The 18,966-nt window shown below is 40.7% G+C and overlaps 1 protein-coding gene across 3 annotated transcripts in view; it reads left to right on the top strand.

Annotated features, from left to right (window-relative positions):
- LOC105048984 (glucose-6-phosphate 1-dehydrogenase, chloroplastic) overlaps positions 1–18,534 on the top strand; it is a 19,143-nt gene extending 609 nt beyond the window's left edge. The window contains exons 2-10 of one of the 3 annotated variants that reach the window (XM_073261090.1): positions 6,738–6,964; positions 7,087–7,181; positions 7,374–7,488; positions 15,394–15,599; positions 15,670–15,819; positions 15,920–16,040; positions 16,516–16,745; positions 16,863–17,060; positions 18,124–18,534. In XM_073261090.1, the coding sequence (XP_073117191.1) occupies positions 6,738–6,964; positions 7,087–7,181; positions 7,374–7,488; positions 15,394–15,599; positions 15,670–15,819; positions 15,920–16,040; positions 16,516–16,745; positions 16,863–17,060; positions 18,124–18,151 (1,370 nt within the window). In that variant the 3' untranslated portion in view covers positions 18,152–18,534. Of the gene's footprint in view, positions 1–6,737; positions 6,965–7,086; positions 7,182–7,373; positions 7,489–15,393; positions 15,600–15,669; positions 15,820–15,919; positions 16,041–16,515; positions 16,746–16,862; positions 17,061–18,067 lie in introns of all 3 variants that reach the window. The other 2 variants (XM_010928510.4, XM_010928511.4) reach the window with 2 other exon arrangements.
- Positions 18,535–18,966: the final 432 nt, after the last annotated feature.

Genomic DNA, 18,966 nt, shown 5'->3' with positions numbered 1-18,966 from the left:
CGATTCTAAAACCCCCGAAAAAAATTTCTCTTTTGGGGAACCTATGATTTGGATTGTATAACCTTGCACTTTAATTTTTATTTACAATTCAAAGGAATAATTTTGACAGGGAGTGCGTGCAATTCGAGTGCATTTTAAACTTTTCTTGGTTTCTGCTAGGTGTTGTCGTCTATTGTCGTATGGATAGTGGAGATCATTTTGGGAAGGGTTAAGACTATATAGCAAATCTTTTGGAAATTACGATTAGTGTTATGTATCCTCGACGCCTTGGCTGGGACAGAAGAATCGGAGAGAAGAGAAAAGAATGGGAGAGAAAGTTAATACTTTCTCTTGATTGAGAATTTGTTTATAAAAGAGGAGGAGCAAAAAGGAGAGAAACAGAGGGACTACAAATTCCCTCAAATTTGTAATTTTTTTCTCCTCCAAATAGAGCGGATTTGGAAAGAAAAGAATTGAGAGTTAATGAATCTTTTATAATTTCTATCTTATCTTTTTAATAATGAAGAACAAAATTAATATTATATTTTAATTTTAAAGCTTATTTCAAACCTTCCACCTAAGCCTTCCATCTGATTGAGACTCATGTGGATGGAAAAAATTAATAAAAATAAAAAAAATAAAAAAATTAAAAGATAAGATTTTTTTTGGTTCCTTTTTTGGGTTTATTGGGTTTCTTTCAAGGATATAATAGTAAAAGAATGTTGTAATATATTTTTTTTTTCTTTCTTCTTTGCTTCCAATCAAGAAGAGAAGAAATTATTTTTTTTCTTTCGTTAAACTTCCAACCAAAAGGAAAAAAATACACTTTCTTTTTTTTCTTTTCTTTTATCTCCTTACTAATATTTTCTTTTCTTTTCTTTTCTTCCCCAAACTCCCAACCAAGACGAGTGTTTGTCATGTGCTTTATCGTATGCTACTTTACCTTTGCCATGAACCAAATGTTTAGATTTAATGCCTAGCTTCCATTTATGATATTTGGTATACTCCTGTATTTAGTATTGCTCTATAGGAAGTTTTTGTTGGGTGGATGTCTGGCCTGAACACCACCTTCCAAGATCTTTTCAGTACCACGCGATGCAGCAGGAAGAAAGAAGAAACAAAACAAAAGAAAAAATAATCAAAATACGTGGATCAGCCACAAAAGGAATCGCCTCCACGGAGCATGCAAACTTCACTATGAAAAAAAAAATTTACAAGAAGAGACCTCACCCTCAACTCTTGTACACCCAATTCTCTCTCACTAGAAGTTTCCCTCACAAAAGCGCTCTCTCTCTTGGAAGACCCTCTGAACCCCTGAAGTGCCTGGCGATCGCTGTTCAGGAGCCTCCTGCTCCTTGTCTCTCAGCGCCTCCGTCTCTCTCTTCTTCCTCTTCTCGGGTTCCGCATGGCCTCAGCAGAAAAACCGAACCACTCTTTACTGTTCGTCCACAGACCCTTTTAAAGGGTTAAAATCTAATTAGACTAGGTTTAAGAGTCCTTAATCAACTCAAATCAGGTTCTGAACCGTCGGATCAAAAAACAGATCAACCCACGCCCTCCGATCGCGACCGATCCACGGAATAGTGCCGTGGACCGCGCGAAACGCGTGGAAAACGTTCACGCGGTTCACAGGCCCAGCCGTGGACTCCCAGTCCACGGTGGATCGGGGCAAATGGCCAGCAAGCCACCTGGGCCTGGGCCGGCCCGCGCCCGGGCGCGGGCCTGGCGCGCCTGGGCCGCGCGCCCGACTGGGCCGTGCGCCCGCCTGGGCCGCACGCCCGCCTGGGCCGCCCGCCCGCGTGGGTCGCACGTCCCGCACGGGCCTGGGTTGCGCGTCCCGCTCATCGCCGCCGCCCACCGCCGGCCGCCGGCGATCCTCCACCGCCTCGAATCTCATGCTGACTTCAAAAGCTCGTATCTCCTCCATCCGAGCTCCGTTTCAGATGATCTTGGTCTCGTTGGACTCCGTTTTTCGCCGCGAACCTCGCTATGGGCTCAATATGGGCTGAATCTCGAGGCGTCAAATCCTAATAATCTCCACCTCGACTCGATATTCGGCCTCCTCCAAACTCCGAGAGCTTCTGGATCTCCTCACCCCCATGCCCTGGGGCAATCGCCTGCTGATCATGGATGGGCAAACATGGGAGTCGAGCCAGGCTGCTCGATCCCATCTCCGTCGTATGCTGTGCTCCTCCTGACCTGAGACCTGCTCGGAGTATCATCCTGCGACAATAGAAATCTCACCTTGCGACGTCGTCTCTCGTCCTCTCGTGTCTCCTGTCTCGTGCCCAATCTGCCTCCTGGAGCTCCACCTCGCTCTGGGCTCCGCCTGGCTCCCGAAGCTCCACCTCGCACTGGGCTCCCTGCCAGGTAATAATATCCTCTGCTCCTCTTCTTCCCCTCCAGCACAATCTTATCGCCGCGTAACACCCTCAGGATTCCTCCACCAGCTACCGTCCTGTAGCCTCTCGAATCCAGTCTACTAAGTGAGATAAAATTCCGCCTGAAATCGGGTATGTATCGGACCTCCCCCAATCTCCTCACTGCACCATCATGTATCCTCTAGCTGACCGTCCCAATGCCTCTGATCACATAGTTCGATCCATCCGGCAGATATACAGTGCCCTCACTGTTCTCCATGGAGTCAAACTGCTCCTCTCTGCAACATACATGATAGGGGCAAGCAGAATCTAATATCTACTGCTGGGAAGAAGTAGATACCTCGTCAGATATCTCCAGGACATCTCCATCTGAATCGCTGCCGGCCATCGCTACAGCAGCCACCGTCCGATTTTTTAGTTGAGGGCAATCTCTGGCTAGACGCCCCAACTCCTCATACCGGTAACATCTGATTTTGCTCAAGTCCCTCCTGGACTTGAACCGTCCTCGTTGCGATCTCCTGTCGCTCCGTCTACCGCCTCCTGCTCCTCCAGAAGCCACCAAAGCTGAGCTACCGCCACCTGAGCTCGAAGCTGGGTTCTCCCTCCTGAGAACCTCGTTCTGGAGTATCGCCGCGATGACCTCATCCATCTTGATGGTGCTTTTCCTCACTAGAAGAGCAGTCACCAAGGACTCGTACGAAGGGGGAAGCGACGCCAGCAAAACCAGCGCCCTGGTCTTCTCCTCAACATTCTCGCCAACGCTAAAGAGGTCGGTGAGAATCTTCTGGAAGTGGCTCAGATCCTCCTGCACGCTCTGTCCCTCAGTCATCCGCAGTTGGTAAAACTACCTCCAGAGGAAAAGAGTGTTGGTGAGAGACTTCGCAATGTACAACTCCTCGAGCTTCGACCACAGCACCGTCGGGGAAGTCTCGCTCAGTACATGGATTACCACCTCATCCGTCAGGTACATGCGGATGGTACTCACCGCCTGCATCTGTAGCCGTTTCCAATCCTACACCTCTATGGTGGTCGGCTTCTCATCGCACAAGAGAGCATCGATCAACCTCTGTTGGATGAGCACGTCCTTCATCTTTGCCTGCCACAAGGAGAAATTGCTCTTACCATCGAACTTGTTGATCTCCATCTTGATTGTTCCTGTCTTCTCCATCTTCAGTCTTGCTCACCACCACTACAATCTGCATTCTTGTACCGCCTTGCTCTAATACCACTTGTTGGGTGGATGTCTGGTCTGGACATCATCTTCCAAGACCTTTTCAGTACCACGCGATGTAGCAGGAAGAAAGAAGAAACAAAACAAAAGAAAAAACAATTAAAATACGTGGATCAGCCACAAAAGGGCTCGCTTCCACGGGGCATGCAAACTTCACTATGAAAAAGAAATTTTACAAGAGGAGACCTCACCCTCAACCCTTGTACACCCAATTCTCTCTCACTAGAAGTTTCCCTCACAAAAGCTCTCTCTCTCTTGGAAGACCCCCTGAACTCCTGAAGTGCCTGGCGATGCTGTCCAGGAGCCTCGTGCTCCTTGTCTCTCAGCGCCTCCGCCTCTCTCTTCTTCCTCTTCTCGGGTTCCGCGCGGCCTCAGCAAAAAAACCGAACCACTCTTTACTGTTCGTCCACAGACCCTTTTAAAGGGTTAAAATCCAATTAGATTAGGTTTAAGAGTCCTTAATCAACCCAAATCAGGTTCTGAACCGTCGGATTAAAAAACAGATCAACTCACGCCCTCCGATCGCGACCGGTCCACGGAATAGTGCCGTGGACCGCGCGAAACGCGTGGGAAACGTCTGTGCGGTCCACAGGCCCAGTCGTGGACCGCCCGATCCATGGTGGACCGGGGAAAATGGCCAGCAGGCCGCCTGAGCTTGGGCCGGCCCGCGCCCGCGCGCGCCTGGGCCGCGAGCCCGCCTGGGCCGCCCGCCCGCCTGTGCCGCCCGCCCGCATGGGTCGCGCGTCCCGCGCGCCGCCGCCTGCGGTCGCGCCGCCGCCGCCGGCCGCCGGCCGCCGGCGATCCTCCGCTGCCTCGAATCTTGTGCCGACTTCAAAAGTTCGTATCTCCTCCATCCGAGCTCCGTTTCAGGTGATCTTGATCTCGTTGGACTCCGTTTTTCGCCGCGAACCTCGTTGTAGGCTCAATGTGGGCTGAATCTCGAAGCGTCAAATCCTAATAGTTTTCTCCCCTAAGATTCTCCTATTCAAAACTTCGGCATTCCACTTGAACATGTCAGCTGAGAGATGAGATGCCACCATTTTAACTATCATCACCATTGACTCTGCTTCTTGATGGCTTTTTGGAGGTTCATTTTGATTGCATAGATAGTAAACATAAACTAATTGCTTTCAGCTCCTAGAATAGGGTTGTTAAGCCTCTTCCTATTTAAGATTATATTGGCATATATAAGACTAAATTCACCAAGTATTGCTTTCTGTAAGTTCTGATCTCCCCAAGTATTCCTTCTTTTGTATTTCTTCAACTATTGCTTTCATTTCTGTCATCTGTAAGTCTTGATTTCACCAAGCATTTCTTTTTGCCGATATTATATGATAAGTAACTGATGCTTATATTGGGGGAGCTTCTCAAGTCTTTAGAGTCATTGTCAAATATTGTTTGATGGGCCAAATCTCAACTATTAGATTATCCTCGTCTTAGTTAGGAATTGAGATAACACATGAGCGCATACTGCCAAGCACTTTGCTGCTATCTAATGCAATTCTGCCCAAATTTTTCTTCCTCTCCCCATTTGACCACCATTTTCCCCTACCTTGCACAATCCTCGTCAAACATCATCGTACTACCTGTCCACATTAAGGTTTGCATTGACATGATCATAAAGGGCATAGTGCATTGTTGCAATGATGGTTCGGAGAATGGTCTGTTGTACCACCCCATATCATCCATTATAGGGTCTACTATATCATATCAGTCTTGTATCGATATGCTATTTCATACTGTATCAAACTACATACCGACATTGTAATAGAATGGTACTGGTCTGGGATCTAGTACCGAGATGGCAAACCTTAGTTCAAAGAGTAGAGCATTCCAGTAGAGGGTGGTGCGAGGCAACATACTGGAAGATGATTAGTGGTGGCGCCACGGTACTAGTCTGTTGCTAATGGAACCTATGAAAGGAAAGTTGGACATATAGGTTGGCATTGAGGTATGAAGGGGTGAATAGTGGCGGAATGATGATGGTGGTGTGGTGTTAGAGGGGTAGTTGCTGCAAATTGCAAAAGGGTTAGAATGGCTATGGGAATGGTAGGGCATTGCTGGACATCTGGTGCTGATCATGTATGGTGGTATAAGATTGCATGTGATAGGATGAATGGCATTCATATGTCCTGTTTAGAAATGAAATCGATGTGCAATAAAAGATAGTGAAAAATGCTGAAGGAGAAGGAAAGCTGCATAGCACATAACTTATTTCTTCATTACTAAAGTTAAAAGTTGGACTATAAGGAGACAACCTTCTTTTGCCACAATAAAACAAAAAAAAAAAAAAGAAAGAAATCAAGCTGTTTATATAGGATATTAAAAAGAAAGACAATTATATATCCACTTCAAATAGGTGAAGTTGCCTCTCAACTCAATGGAATTATGATGTAATGAACTTATGATCCCAATAAAGAATTTAGCTTTTCATGGACAGTAGGTGTTTTTGATGTGTTTATTAGGTTCTAAAATTGGCAGCCATGCCAGATTCTGAATCTGAGGCTCGTGGGGCATGAGCATATTCTTCTCTCAAAAATATTAGATGCTGGTTTGACCTTGATAAAAATGTTTTAACCCTAATTAGTAGACCAAAAGCACCTGGTCATAAAGGTATGTAAATCTTGTGTTTAATTAGGGTAGTAAGAATTTGAAAATCCTGTTTATGGGAGATGGCACCTTTCTAATATACCTTGATTAGTTAATTAGTCCATTTCCTCTTATAATCTGATGGAACTATTTGAATCTTATAATTTTCTTGGTCCTAGATTTTGTTTATTTTTCTCAATTGATTTGTGTATTCTTAAATGTGTAGTATTTCTTTTTAATTTGTCGCTGCAATTAAACTACTTATATTTATCTGGATTCTATTCCAAATCCCCTAGCTATTTTCAAAAAAAAAAAAAAAGAACTATCTAGTTTTATTGTGAACAATTTTTTTTTAACCTTGTTTTGATGTTCCATTCCTTCAGGTTTTCATCCATCATCTCCCTTCTCTATATGTTTGATTGGCAATTTAAATTCATTTAAATTACAATAGTTCTATTTTATTTGTATATTTCTTCTTTCACAGTTCAGTGATTTTCAAATGCAAAAACATTATTTAGATATCAACCTATCTAAAAGGTCATATTGGTATTGCATAGCAGCTAGAACTTTACCTATTTCTCCTGCAAAAGAAATTGATTTGAAGAAAGTAGAAAATGGTGTGTCATCAGCTATATCTGCTGAGGAATATCGAGATTTAGCAGGCCTTAGTACTAGAGAGAACTCTACGGTTAGTATCACTGTAGTTGGAGCCTCTGGAGACCTTGCTAAGAAGAAGATATTTCCTGCATTATTTGCACTATATTATGAAGACTGCCTCCCTGAGGTCTGATTACTTATACTTCTCATTTCTACGTATTCACTTTACTAACTAGCTTGGAATTTTGTTTTTTTCTTCCATGTAGAATGTGTTAGAATGTCACAATGTGTAGATTTGTATATCTGCAGCATTTCACAATATTTGGCTATGCTCGGAGTAAGATGACGGATACTGAATTACGAAACATGGTCAGCAAAACACTCACTTGCAGAATTGATAAAAGGTTACTGCTTCTGTGAAATTTTTCAAACTTCAGCCAGTTTTATGCTTTCCACAAGTGGTGTTTTAGGAAATTTAATTGTGAAATCATTTTTAAATAATTTAATTATAGATTCTGTTTTAAGGGTAATGTCATGTGTTTTGGGAACTGCATTTGACTCTTTCCATTTGCTCAATGTTTCTGCTGACTTTTCAGGGAGAATTGTAGTGAAAAGATGGAGCAGTTTTTGGGAAGATGTTTTTACCATTCAGGCCAATACGATTCTGAGGAAAATTTTGCAGAGCTAGATAAAGAGATAAAAAAACATGAGGTAATATCAGTGCTTTCCGGATTATAAACATCTTTGTTAGAAAGAAGAGGGAGGAAAATCTACCATTATTCATGGGTAATGTGCCCATATTTAATGAGTACACCTGGCCTCCTACTCTTTCGGTACAACTTAAGATAAAACATAAACAGACTAACAGTATTCCTATCGGACAAACGCAATAGAATATCAAATCTAATAAGTGATAATTTTTAACACTCCCCCTCAAGCTGGAGCATATATATCAAACATGTCCAGCTTATTGCAAAGATAAGAAAATCAAACAGCATATAAAGGTTTGGTAAACAGATCAGCAGTCTGTTCCTAAGTAGCAATGTGAGAGTCTTAACAATTTCTGACATAACAACATCTCGGACGAAGTGGCAGTCAACTTTAATATGCTTGGTTCGTTCATGAAAGATTGGATTGTTAGTAACGTAGATAGCAGTTTGGTTATCACAAAACATTTTCATCGGCTTTATGTGAGAGACACCTAAGTCACACAGCAGCGATCTCATCCATATAATCTCACATGCAGTATGAGCCATTGTCCGAAATTCTACCTCAGCACTAGACCTGCCCACCACATTTTGTTTCTTACTTCGCCAGGTAATAAGGTTGCCTTCCACATACGTGCAATAGCCAGAAGTGGACCTTCTACCAGAAATTGATTCGGCATAATCTGCATTGGAAAAAGTCTCTACCCGAAGGTGATCGTGCCTCTGATACAATAGGCCTTTCCTGGGAGATCCCTTAATATACCTTAGAATTTTGATCACAGCTTTCCAATGACACATCTTGGGTTGTTACATGAACTGACTAACCAAGCCAATAGGATAAGAGATGTCCGGTCGAGTAACAGTGAGGTAGATCAGTTTTCCAACTAACCTACGATATCGGACAACATCATGGAAGTTTTCTGCTTTTGAGTTCCAAAAAACAGGTTGAGTCATAATAGGAGTTTCAGCTAGTTTGCATCCCAGAAGACTTGTCTCTGTCAGCAAGTCTAATGTATATTTTCTCTAGGAAAGAGGCACACCCTTTTTGCTGAATGCAAACTCAATGTCCAGAAAATATTTAGATCGGCCTAAATCCTTAATCGTGAATTGCTGCTGCAGATATTTCCGAACAATACGAATGCCATCTTTGTCACTTCCTGTAAGTAAAATATCATCAACATAGACAACGAGAACAACAAGATCAGTAGGACCATGTCGAATAAACACTGAATGATCAGAGTAGCTCTTCCTGAGACCAACAGCCCCAACAACTTTGCAAAATTTATCAAATCAGGCATGCAGACTCTGTTTTAGACCATAAATAGCCTTCTTGAGCCTACATCCTTTCTCTCCCTGAGCAACATACTCTGGAGGTTGCTCCATATGCACTTCCTCATGCAGATCACCATACAAGAAGGCATTTTTAACATCCAACTGCAACATCTCCCAGCCTAAATTAACAGCAATAGAGAGAACAATCCGAACAGAGTTAAGCCTGGCAACAGGAGAGAAGGTTTTAAAGTAGTCAACACCATAGGTTTGTGTCAAACCTTTTGCAACCAGGTGCGCCTTATATTTATCAATAGAATCATCAAGTAGATATTTAACAATGAATACCCATCTGCAAGCAACTGGCTTCACCCCAGATGGAGGAGTGACAAGATCCCAAGTACCACGAGAAACAAGAGCTGCCATTTCTTCATCCATTGCTGCCTTCCACTTAGGATCAGAGAGAGCTTCCTAATAATTGTTAGGAATAGCCACAGAAGATAAAGACAAGGCAAAGGTATGAAAAGAAAAGCTTAAATGATCATGAGAAATTGTATTAGCAATGGGATGAGCAGTGGGGGTCCTCTTTCCTTTTCGAACAGCAATAGGAAGATGTAAATCAGAAAAGGGAGGAGTGGATATCTGAGGAGTTGATGGCGGCACGAGCTGATCGACTCCTTGTTCCTTATTGCACCGAGTGTACACCTGCACAGGCTTTTGAGGGCGACCCTCAGATGCATCATCATCCATAGGAGGGAGCAGGGGAGGAAGAGGAATGTTGTGAGACAATGTGTCTGATGGCACGGGATGTTTAGAAAAGTAAGGAGTTGTTTCAAAAAAGGTGACATCGGCGAAGACATAAAGGCGGCGTTGGGATGGGTCATAACAGCGATAACTTTTTTTACTATATGAATAGTCAAGAAAGATACATCGTATAGAGCGAGGAGACAGCTTGTCATGACTCGGTCCCAAAGTGTATACAAAACAAACACAACCAAAGATTTTGGGTGGAAGAAGAAAAGGTTCCACAGATGGATATCTACAACAAAAAGGACTTTTACCAGACAGAACTGAGGATGGAACCCTATTGATTAAATGGCATGCCATTAGAATAGCGTCTCCTCAATATTGCTTTGGAACGGACATATGTGACATTATCGTTCGAGCAACTTTCAGTAGATGTCTGTTCTTTCTTTCAGCAACACCATTTTGCTGAGATGTGTAAGCACATGAAGACTGATGGATAATGCCCTTAGAGCTCCAAAAAGACATCAATAGAGTAGATCGGGCATATTCCATAGCATTGTCTATACGCAAAACTTTAATCGAGGTTGAGAATTGTTTTTGCGCTTCATTATAGAATTTTTGAAACACATCACAGATTTCTAAACGATTTTTCAACAAAAAAAATCAAGTCATTCTTGAATAATCATCAATAAATGTGACAAAATAATGAAAGCTCAAAAAGGCAGTGGTAGGGCTAGGACCCCAAACATCAGAGTGCACTAGATCAAAAGGAGCTAGTCTCCTATTATTTTCATGAATAGAAAAAGAGACGATGGTGCTTACTTAACTCGCAAGCCTCACAATCAAAATGATTCAAGGTAGAAGGAATAAAAACAAAAGGAAATAACTTGGTCGGTGTAGGATGCCCAAGCCGACGATGCCATAAAAAAGAAGAATCTGCCATCAAAGCCTTTGGTGCTGCAACTAGAGGCGCATGAAGATAGTATAGACTATCAGATTCAAGCCCTCCACCAATCGTCTTCCTTGTCTGGAGATCCTGAAAAATATAGTAGGAAGGAAAGAAGGTAACTAAACAGTTATGTTCACGAGTTAGACTGCTGATTGAAAGAAGACTAACGGAAAATTGAAGAACAAAGAAGACATCATTCAATGTAAGAGATGATAAGGGTTTGACTGTACCCTTGTCAGAAACCTTAGATGGTGATCCATCAGTAAGAGAGACGAGCTAGAGATGATGACAGGTGAAGAGAAGAAAAAAGAGAGCGAATATCTGTCATATGGTGAGAGGCACCAAAATCAAGAATCCAAGGATGACCCTGGATGACAGCAGAAGCACTATCTGATGTAGTGGAGACAATATGAAGAGATGTTGTACGCCTGAGAAGCTGCTCATATTCGGCCTTTGAGAGAGTCATAGATCAATCCTCAGATTCACCAGTTGCAGTAGAGTGTGCCACTTTGGCCTCAGGGCCAGAACTAGAAGATGCCTGTCTTGGCTTGGGGGCATCCGGTTGACCAAACTTCTACCAACATTGATCAAAGGGATGATTCTGTCGACCACAATGGATGCAAGGAGGCCACGAATTCTGCCAGCCTTGCCCATGTCCGCCACCCCCACGTCCTCGACCTCGGCTAGCGAGGTGTGCTGAATGTTCTCCCCCATTGGCAGCGGATAAGTCATTGCCCGAGGAAGAAGGGCTAACATGAAGCACACGGGACATAGCACTAGCCAAGGATGGAAGAACAAGATCAGAAAGAATATGGGAGCGGACATGGCTGAGTGAGTCATCCAACCTGAAAAAAATTTGGCAAAAAAAAATTCTTCTCGTTGGCCCTTTGCAACCGAGATATCCACAGAGAGAGGATGATACACTTGAAGTGCGTCCAGTCGCCCTTTCAGATCTGCAAAGTATTCATGGATGGATCTGCCATCCTGTTTCAAGGCAAAGATTTTCTCATAGAGTGCATAGATGCACAAGACATTCTTGTCATCAGAATACATTTAATGCAAGGCTTCCCACATCTCCTTTGCAGTTCTAAGAAAAACAACATTGGAGCTGACATAAGATTCCATACTATTGAGAAGCATGGTCATAACAAGATAATCATTCGACTGCCATTCAGTAAATCCTTTATCTTCATCCAGATGATGAAGTTTCCACTGTGAGTCGATGAGGAAGCGAAAGGCACGTGACCACTGGAGATAGTTGGACCCCGTCAGCTTGACGGTGGTTTCGAGAGTAGTGGTCAACGGCTTCATATCTACAGAGGAGGAGGTCATCGTAGCGGAACGAGAGAAAAAGATGTTGACAAAAAAAAAAATCTTAGCGCATAAAAAAAGATGAGCGACGATGGAGACTTCTTTATGTGCCGATCATGTTCGATGAAGAAATCCGATCGATTGAAGACGAGCTAGAAGAGATCGAACACCAACAAGGACCTTCGCGGATGACGGCAAGAACCGGAGAAGGCCGATCAAAAATTTGCGGATGTCGAAGATATTGGTTGGAGGCTAGCAGGCCGCGGATGGATGCTAGGAGGAGAGATGGAGGCAGCAAAGCATCCGCACGGTGGTGGAAGAGGAGCCGCGCATGGCCGGCGGAGCAATCGAACATGGTTGCTGCTGCTGGGAGCGATGACCGCATGGCCTCTCGTGCGAGATCGGAAGGTGATCTGACCGGGTGTGGAGGGAGGGGGACGAGTGGGAGGCATTCGCGAGCCGCGAGATTGGAATAGGAGGAACGCGAGGGAAGAGAAAGAGAGAGAAGAAAGGGGGGGAAGGCGGTTGGCGGCGTGAGCGTGAACCTTAATCGAGATCACGCTCTGATACCATGTTAGAAAGAAGAGGGAGGAAAATCTATCATTATTCATGGGTAATGTGCCCATATTTAGTGAGTACACCTGGTCTCCTACTCCTTCGGTACAACTTAAGATAAAACATAAATAGACTAATAGTACTCCTACCGGACAGACCCAATAGAATACCAAATCTAATAAGTGACAATTCTTAACAATTTTAAAATATTATATGAAGCTTTTCTTATGCCATTAATAATATTCTCGTCCATGTGTGAGATACAATTTTGATGATGTTCAGAGCTTGTTGTATCATGTAATATCACTTGCTTATGAGACTTGTGCTCTTTTATTTCCCAAGAGAATGATGCTATTGAAGATCACTTGGATTTATATTAGGCTTGGGTTAGTTGCCTTAATGCAGATTTTCCTTCAGGCAAGGTTTTGTGTACATCTAGGTTTCTAACAGCTACAGGATAAGCACTAAAGGAATTGCTTGCATGCCTTGTTGTGGTTGTAGCATTTACTTGGATTGAATGTTGACTTCCAAATGAAAGTGTCTATCATTTCTTTCTTTTTTTTGTTTTTATTTAGTCATTTTCTCCATCCTCTACTTCATGTGGCAACTTGCAAGTGTAATGGGGATGGTTTCCATAAGATGAGTTAATTTATAACGGGTATAACTTAATTGGGTGGGGTCTGGATTGTGTATTACATGATTGCATTTGGTTCAAGAATAAGAAAAAGTGAACTAGCAATGCATATTCCTTGTGAAATGTCTATTGCAACTTTTTTATTCCAGATGCCCACTTTACCATTTCTTTATTATTCCCGCTTTACTCTTCTCCATTCTTCCTAGTTTAATAATATTACAATAATAATAGTATTATTAAGATATCCACATTAAAACTCCATACTCTAAGATGTAAAAATAAATTAATATTTTTGATATATTTAATATTGTCATATAGTACTAAATATGCTATAACTTATGTTATAGTATCATATTAACACAATATTAGATTATATGTATATGATACATATTATATAAAGTACATTCTAATAATATTGTATAATATATGAAAAGGTATATTTTCATAGGTTTCAGAAATAGATGTATTATGAAAATATGATTATTACTAATGATATAGATGATTTAACATAAATAACTAACATATGGCATTATGATATCATATTATTTTAATAATTTTATATGTAACTTCGTATTGAAAAGTTTGTTACTAACTAATGATAGGATGATAGCAATTTAATATATTATGTGTAATAGTGAAATTACTATGATAATGTTTTAGGTCATAATTTATTGTTTTGTATCATAATGGTATGCAGTATGCTAATATAGACTATGAGAGTTGTAGTCACATTTCTCATGTTTACGTAGCCAAAGAAGTTTTCCTATTTACAGTAAGTGTACCCACAGACAATTGCCTAACTTCGTTTGCAAATACTGGAATTATAATCACATGCAGCTCCATGTACACTGCATTGCTTTTTATTATTCTTAGTGTTTCCTTAATCTTGTCAAATGCGCAACTATATGAACATGACACCAATAAGAGTAAGAGGTGGTAAGGTTTAATATGCTATTCTCATTGTCTTGTTGCTGACCTAAGCCTTATTCTAGCCAGACAGCATATTCAACTACTCCAGCAATTGTTACCAAGAATATGAAATTTTAGCTAGTAAAAAATCAGAGTGACTCACAGAATGACAATCCAGTAAAAATAGCTGTCCGTGCTTCAGTTAGTTTTGTTCTCAAATTAACCTTAGCCTAAAATCTTGTTTGGCTTGGCATTTGAGCCTGTTAGCAACATGATGCAAAAAGAAACAGAAACCGTTCCTTCTTTTCTAATAACGAAAGCAATTATTTTTGCTTCCAATGGTGTTATCTCAAGACAAGACGTGCTTCTTTTGAACCTTCGAAAGCAATTATTTTTGCTTCCAATGGTGTTATCTCAAGACAAGATGTGCTTCTTTTGAACCTTTTTGTGATGAGTAGCCTTGCCTCAAGTCATAGGATTCATCAAGACATGTATGACCCTTTTCAGGTAATCTCCTAGCTTCTTTTCAACTATGAGACATACAGAATATCTCTTTGTGATAATTTGATGATGCTCTTTATCAAAATATCCTAGCTTCTTTTTAACTATGATACATACAGAATATCTCTGTGATAATTTGATGATACTCTATATCAATGATATAGATGCTTGTGAAGACCTAAACCAAAAACATATGGAGTTATTTTGGGGAAATCAATTCATGGACCCTGGTTCGGCTGCCATAAAACAACTAGACCCAGCCATTTTCATCGACTTTTAGACCCTGGTGATATTTGTTCAACAGTTTTGTCCTGTTCAAGCAGTATGCATTGGTATGGTGAATTAGGATTGTGCTAAAGTATCATTTTAAGCATTACTAAGGTATATATTGGCCTTAAATGATGCGGTGGTTTGTTTCTTAGCCAGTGGTTGCAGCTGGTGTCTTAATTGCAAATGTTGAATTGTTGGAAGTTTTCTACATATCATTCTGCTGCTTATTGTGAAATGTATTGTTGTGAATTCTTTTTTAGGATATTGTTGAGAGCATGGTTATTGGGATATTGAAACACTGCATTTATTACTTTTATTATCCTTCATAAGAAAACAGTTCTAATAGGTTATGTGTTCATTAGTTAGAACTAGTTGTTGGGGAAATGGTTACTTCTAGGAAATCCAGCATTCTGAGATGTCTTTATGTCTTGTTTCCCCGATGCATATGATATCAAAATTTTTCTCCAATAAAGGTTTTAACCAACTTGTTGCCAATTTATATGTACCTTATATGCTTCAAAGCATTGCCTTGATGCTTTTTGACTGGGTTGTTCTTGCTATCACAAGTAAACAAAATTCTAACCATCAAGTTAAAAATGCTTCACATGTACATCTTTTTTTAATTATCAATTAGCTTTAATCTAACACAGTTTTACCATTTTATTTATATTTTTCTTATTTCACAACTTCCAAAAGAAATTTGTGTAGGAAAGGATGTGAAAAAATATTGAAAGATATTGCTCATTTAGCAAGAACCTATGCAGGCTGGGAGGCTTTCCAACCGCCTTTTCTATCTATCAATACCTCCAAATATATTTATGGATGTGGTAAAATGTGCAAGCAAGTCAGCTTCTTCTGCAAATGGCTGGACGAGGGTCATAGTTGAAAAACCCTTTGGCCAAGACTCTGAATCTTCAGCTGCATTGACACGAGGCCTGAAACAGTTTCTGGTGGAGGACCAAATTTTCAGGTAATGTAACATGTAAACTTAGGTGTTTCTGTAAGGACCCACAATTAGTGTTTTCTTTTTCCATTTACAGGATTGACCACTACTTGGGGAAGGAACTGGTTGAAAACCTATCTGTCCTTCGCTTCTCAAATCTTGTTTTCGAGCCTCTGTGGTCGAGACAGTATATAAGAAATGTACAACTAATCTTTTCTGAAGATTTTGGCACTGAAGGACGAGGAGGGTAGGGTCAATCAAATATTAGCTTCAAACTTCATTAATTTTCATGATTATTTTATGCTTTTTAACAACCTTATATCTGTTCTTATGGCTTATCTTATTAGGTACTTTGATAACTATGGTATCATCAGAGACATCATGCAGAATCATCTGCTTCAGATGTTAGCCTTGTTTGCAATGGAAACTCCTATCAGCTTGGATGCCGAGGATATCAGAAATGAGAAGGTATCTTTGAACTTTCAAGATGTGCATGCAGCGCTGGAGTTATGCTCCTAGTCACAAAATTTCTACCAGGAGAAAGTTCTGCAATTGCTCTTGAATTTTGGTTATGAAAAGTTTTGTTGCCAAGCTCATGTTGATTGGAGAATTGAACTTCTGTAAATTTCTAGCAATTTCTATGAACCATTCTTTTTTTTTTTTTTGGAGTCAGATGGGCTGTTCTGATTCCTTGGAGTGGATTTTCAACTCCTTATATCTATTTCTGTCTTTTCGCTTTCAATCTTCCCCATATTCTGTTTCTTTTTTTTCCCCGATACTGAATTACATTTTTTTTTTCCCTTGTGAATAAGCCCAAAACATAAATCTGTTACTATGATGGCTAAACATAAGTCTATATAGCCTCATTGACAGCTGAAGGTTGCTGACAATCCCAGCTTATATTTTAACTGGCTGTGCTTATGAGTTGTTCCATGTATGTCAGGTGAAAGTTCTCCGCTCTATGAAGCCACTGCAACTAGAAGATGTTGTGATAGGGCAATATAAAAGCCACACCAAGGGGGGTTTTACATACCCAGCATACACAGATGATAAGACCGTTCCCAGAGACAGCCTGACTCCAACATTTGCTGCTGCTGTCCTTTTCATAGATAATGCGAGATGGGATGGAGTGCCATTTCTCATGAAGGCTGGAAAAGCATTGCATACAAGGCGGTATGTTGTTATGAATTGTCCAGGATCTCTTATATGTTTTTGTTATGGAATGGGTCTACCTTTTGGAGGCAGATTTGATATTGGTAAAGAATTGAAAGTAATTCTTTATGGGTGCAGAACAGAGATTAGAGTACAGTTCAGACATGTTCCTGGTAATTTATACAGGAGCTTTGGGACAGATCTTGATCGAGCTACAAATGAGCTTGTGATCCGGGTGCAACCTGATGAGGCTATCTACCTAAAGATCAATAACAAAATCCCTGGTTTGGGAATGAGACTGGATCGAAGTAATCTGAATCTGCTTTATGCAGCAAGGTACAAGCATAAGTTTCAAGTTTATAATCAGAACTGACAGAAGCTCACTAAAATGCTTCACCTGACTTTAAATCTTTTATCTGCTTCTTCCATCTTGTTCCGTATCTTTTCTTTTCTCAGTATTTAAATTGAATATTTTCCATTCTTTTCTTTTCTTGGTGGGGAGGGGTGGGGGGTTGGGGGAGTTTTGGCCAGGGAGAATGGAGGAATGAGGTGAGATACCAGGATACATGCCAATCATCATGATCGGTCTTTAATTACCCGTCAGGGTTTAGTCTTCCAACTGTGTGAGGGAATTTTTTGCATACAAACCCTCAAAAAATTAATTGTCTATAAGGACTCATATATATTTGCAGATTAAGATCTCTCTTATCTCCAAAGTTTTCCAAGAAGAACCAAAATTAACTTTTCTTCAGCTATAATGAGATATTTAATGCATCTTTTTCCTCTTTCTCCCCCTCAGCTTTGGATCATCTAACTAGTATATTGTACATCTGAACCTTGTTGTCATTGAATTCAAGATCCTCCCAGCCAACATTACTCGAATTAAACTCTTGGAGGCAACAACGTTAAGCAGAAACTTAGTTATGCAAGTAGAAGCTCCAAATGGATGAGGTGAGAGGAGGAATGAGATGAAACATAATAAACATTTCATTTTGGCTGATAGAAAGTAAGGTCTAGGGTTTTATTTGGGTATTTCTGAGGTAAGTGAGATTTTGATTTGCAAATATATAAAAAAGATCTTTATAAAGAACTAATCTATGATGAGAGAGTATGCAGAAAAAGTTCTTATATAAAACCCCGATGCTTTCTTAAGTTAGTATACATTTAAAATTTGAACTATCAACTGTGGTGAATGAATGACAGCACCTAATCCGAACACTGTATAGCTTTCCAAATTGTTCAGCCAATATGCCATTTATCTATCAAGAGAATTACCATCTGTAGAATATTGGTTTGGTGAGGCAAGTTGTTCCTTCATTCTTAGCATCCATGTTTTGCTTTAGATACTCAAAAGAGATACCGGATGCTTACGAGAGGCTTCTGCTCGATGCCATTGAAGGGGAACGGAGGCTTTTCATTCGCTCTGATGAGTTGGAGGCTGCTTGGGCGCTCTTCACTCCATTACTGAAAGAGTTGGAAGAAAAAAGGATAGCTCCTGAGCTTTATCCTTATGGGAGCCGAGGACCAGTTGGTGCACACTACCTTGCTGCCAAGCATAAAATTCGGTGGGGCGATCTTAGTTCTGAGCACTACAAAATATGATTTTTTGAAAAATTGTAGTCTAAAAGCTGTAATTGTATGTATACTCAGCAAGTTAGCTTGGAGATGGGTGGAAATGTGTGAGAATAAGGTGAGAAAATCCTTTTCACAAGGAACAAGCTGAGTTTTTGTTGTAACATCTGCATCTCAATCTTGTATCAATGGAAAACTTGTTCTTGTTAGAAATTAAGATTAATAATTCCTCGGACAATGGAAACAAGGTATGGTATCTCCAACAGCATCTTGGAGGGAGCCTGATCATTTCTGTTTGGCTGTACCTTCTGACATGTTAGCATATAGCATACCATTTTCACTAGTCCCGTACCACTTGATCTTTTATACATCGGGCAGCTTAATTAGTGTTGTGATTTTTTTTTTTTTTTAAATGGCAGATTAACTTGACAAGAACTAATATCTCCACTTTTGGGAGTGGATTTTTTTGTTTTCAATGAGCCTGGGAAAGAGGGGTGTCATTGATCTAAGAGTCCATCTAAATCTGGAAGGAAGCTTTTGTATTTAGATCCAAGTGCTTGGAACGGCATTCTAAATTTAAAAGAATATGAAATCTTATAAGATTCAGAACTTGCAAGAATTAAGTTATATCATATGGCATTATATTTCTGTGGCTGGCAATACAATTCCA

Source organism: Elaeis guineensis, chromosome 7 (genome assembly GCF_000442705.2).
Source record: "Elaeis guineensis isolate ETL-2024a chromosome 7, EG11, whole genome shotgun sequence".
NCBI classification, from domain to species: domain Eukaryota; kingdom Viridiplantae; phylum Streptophyta; class Magnoliopsida; order Arecales; family Arecaceae; genus Elaeis; species Elaeis guineensis.
Note: the sequence above shows the minus strand (reverse complement) of the source record. Positions and strands in the feature narration are given on the sequence as shown.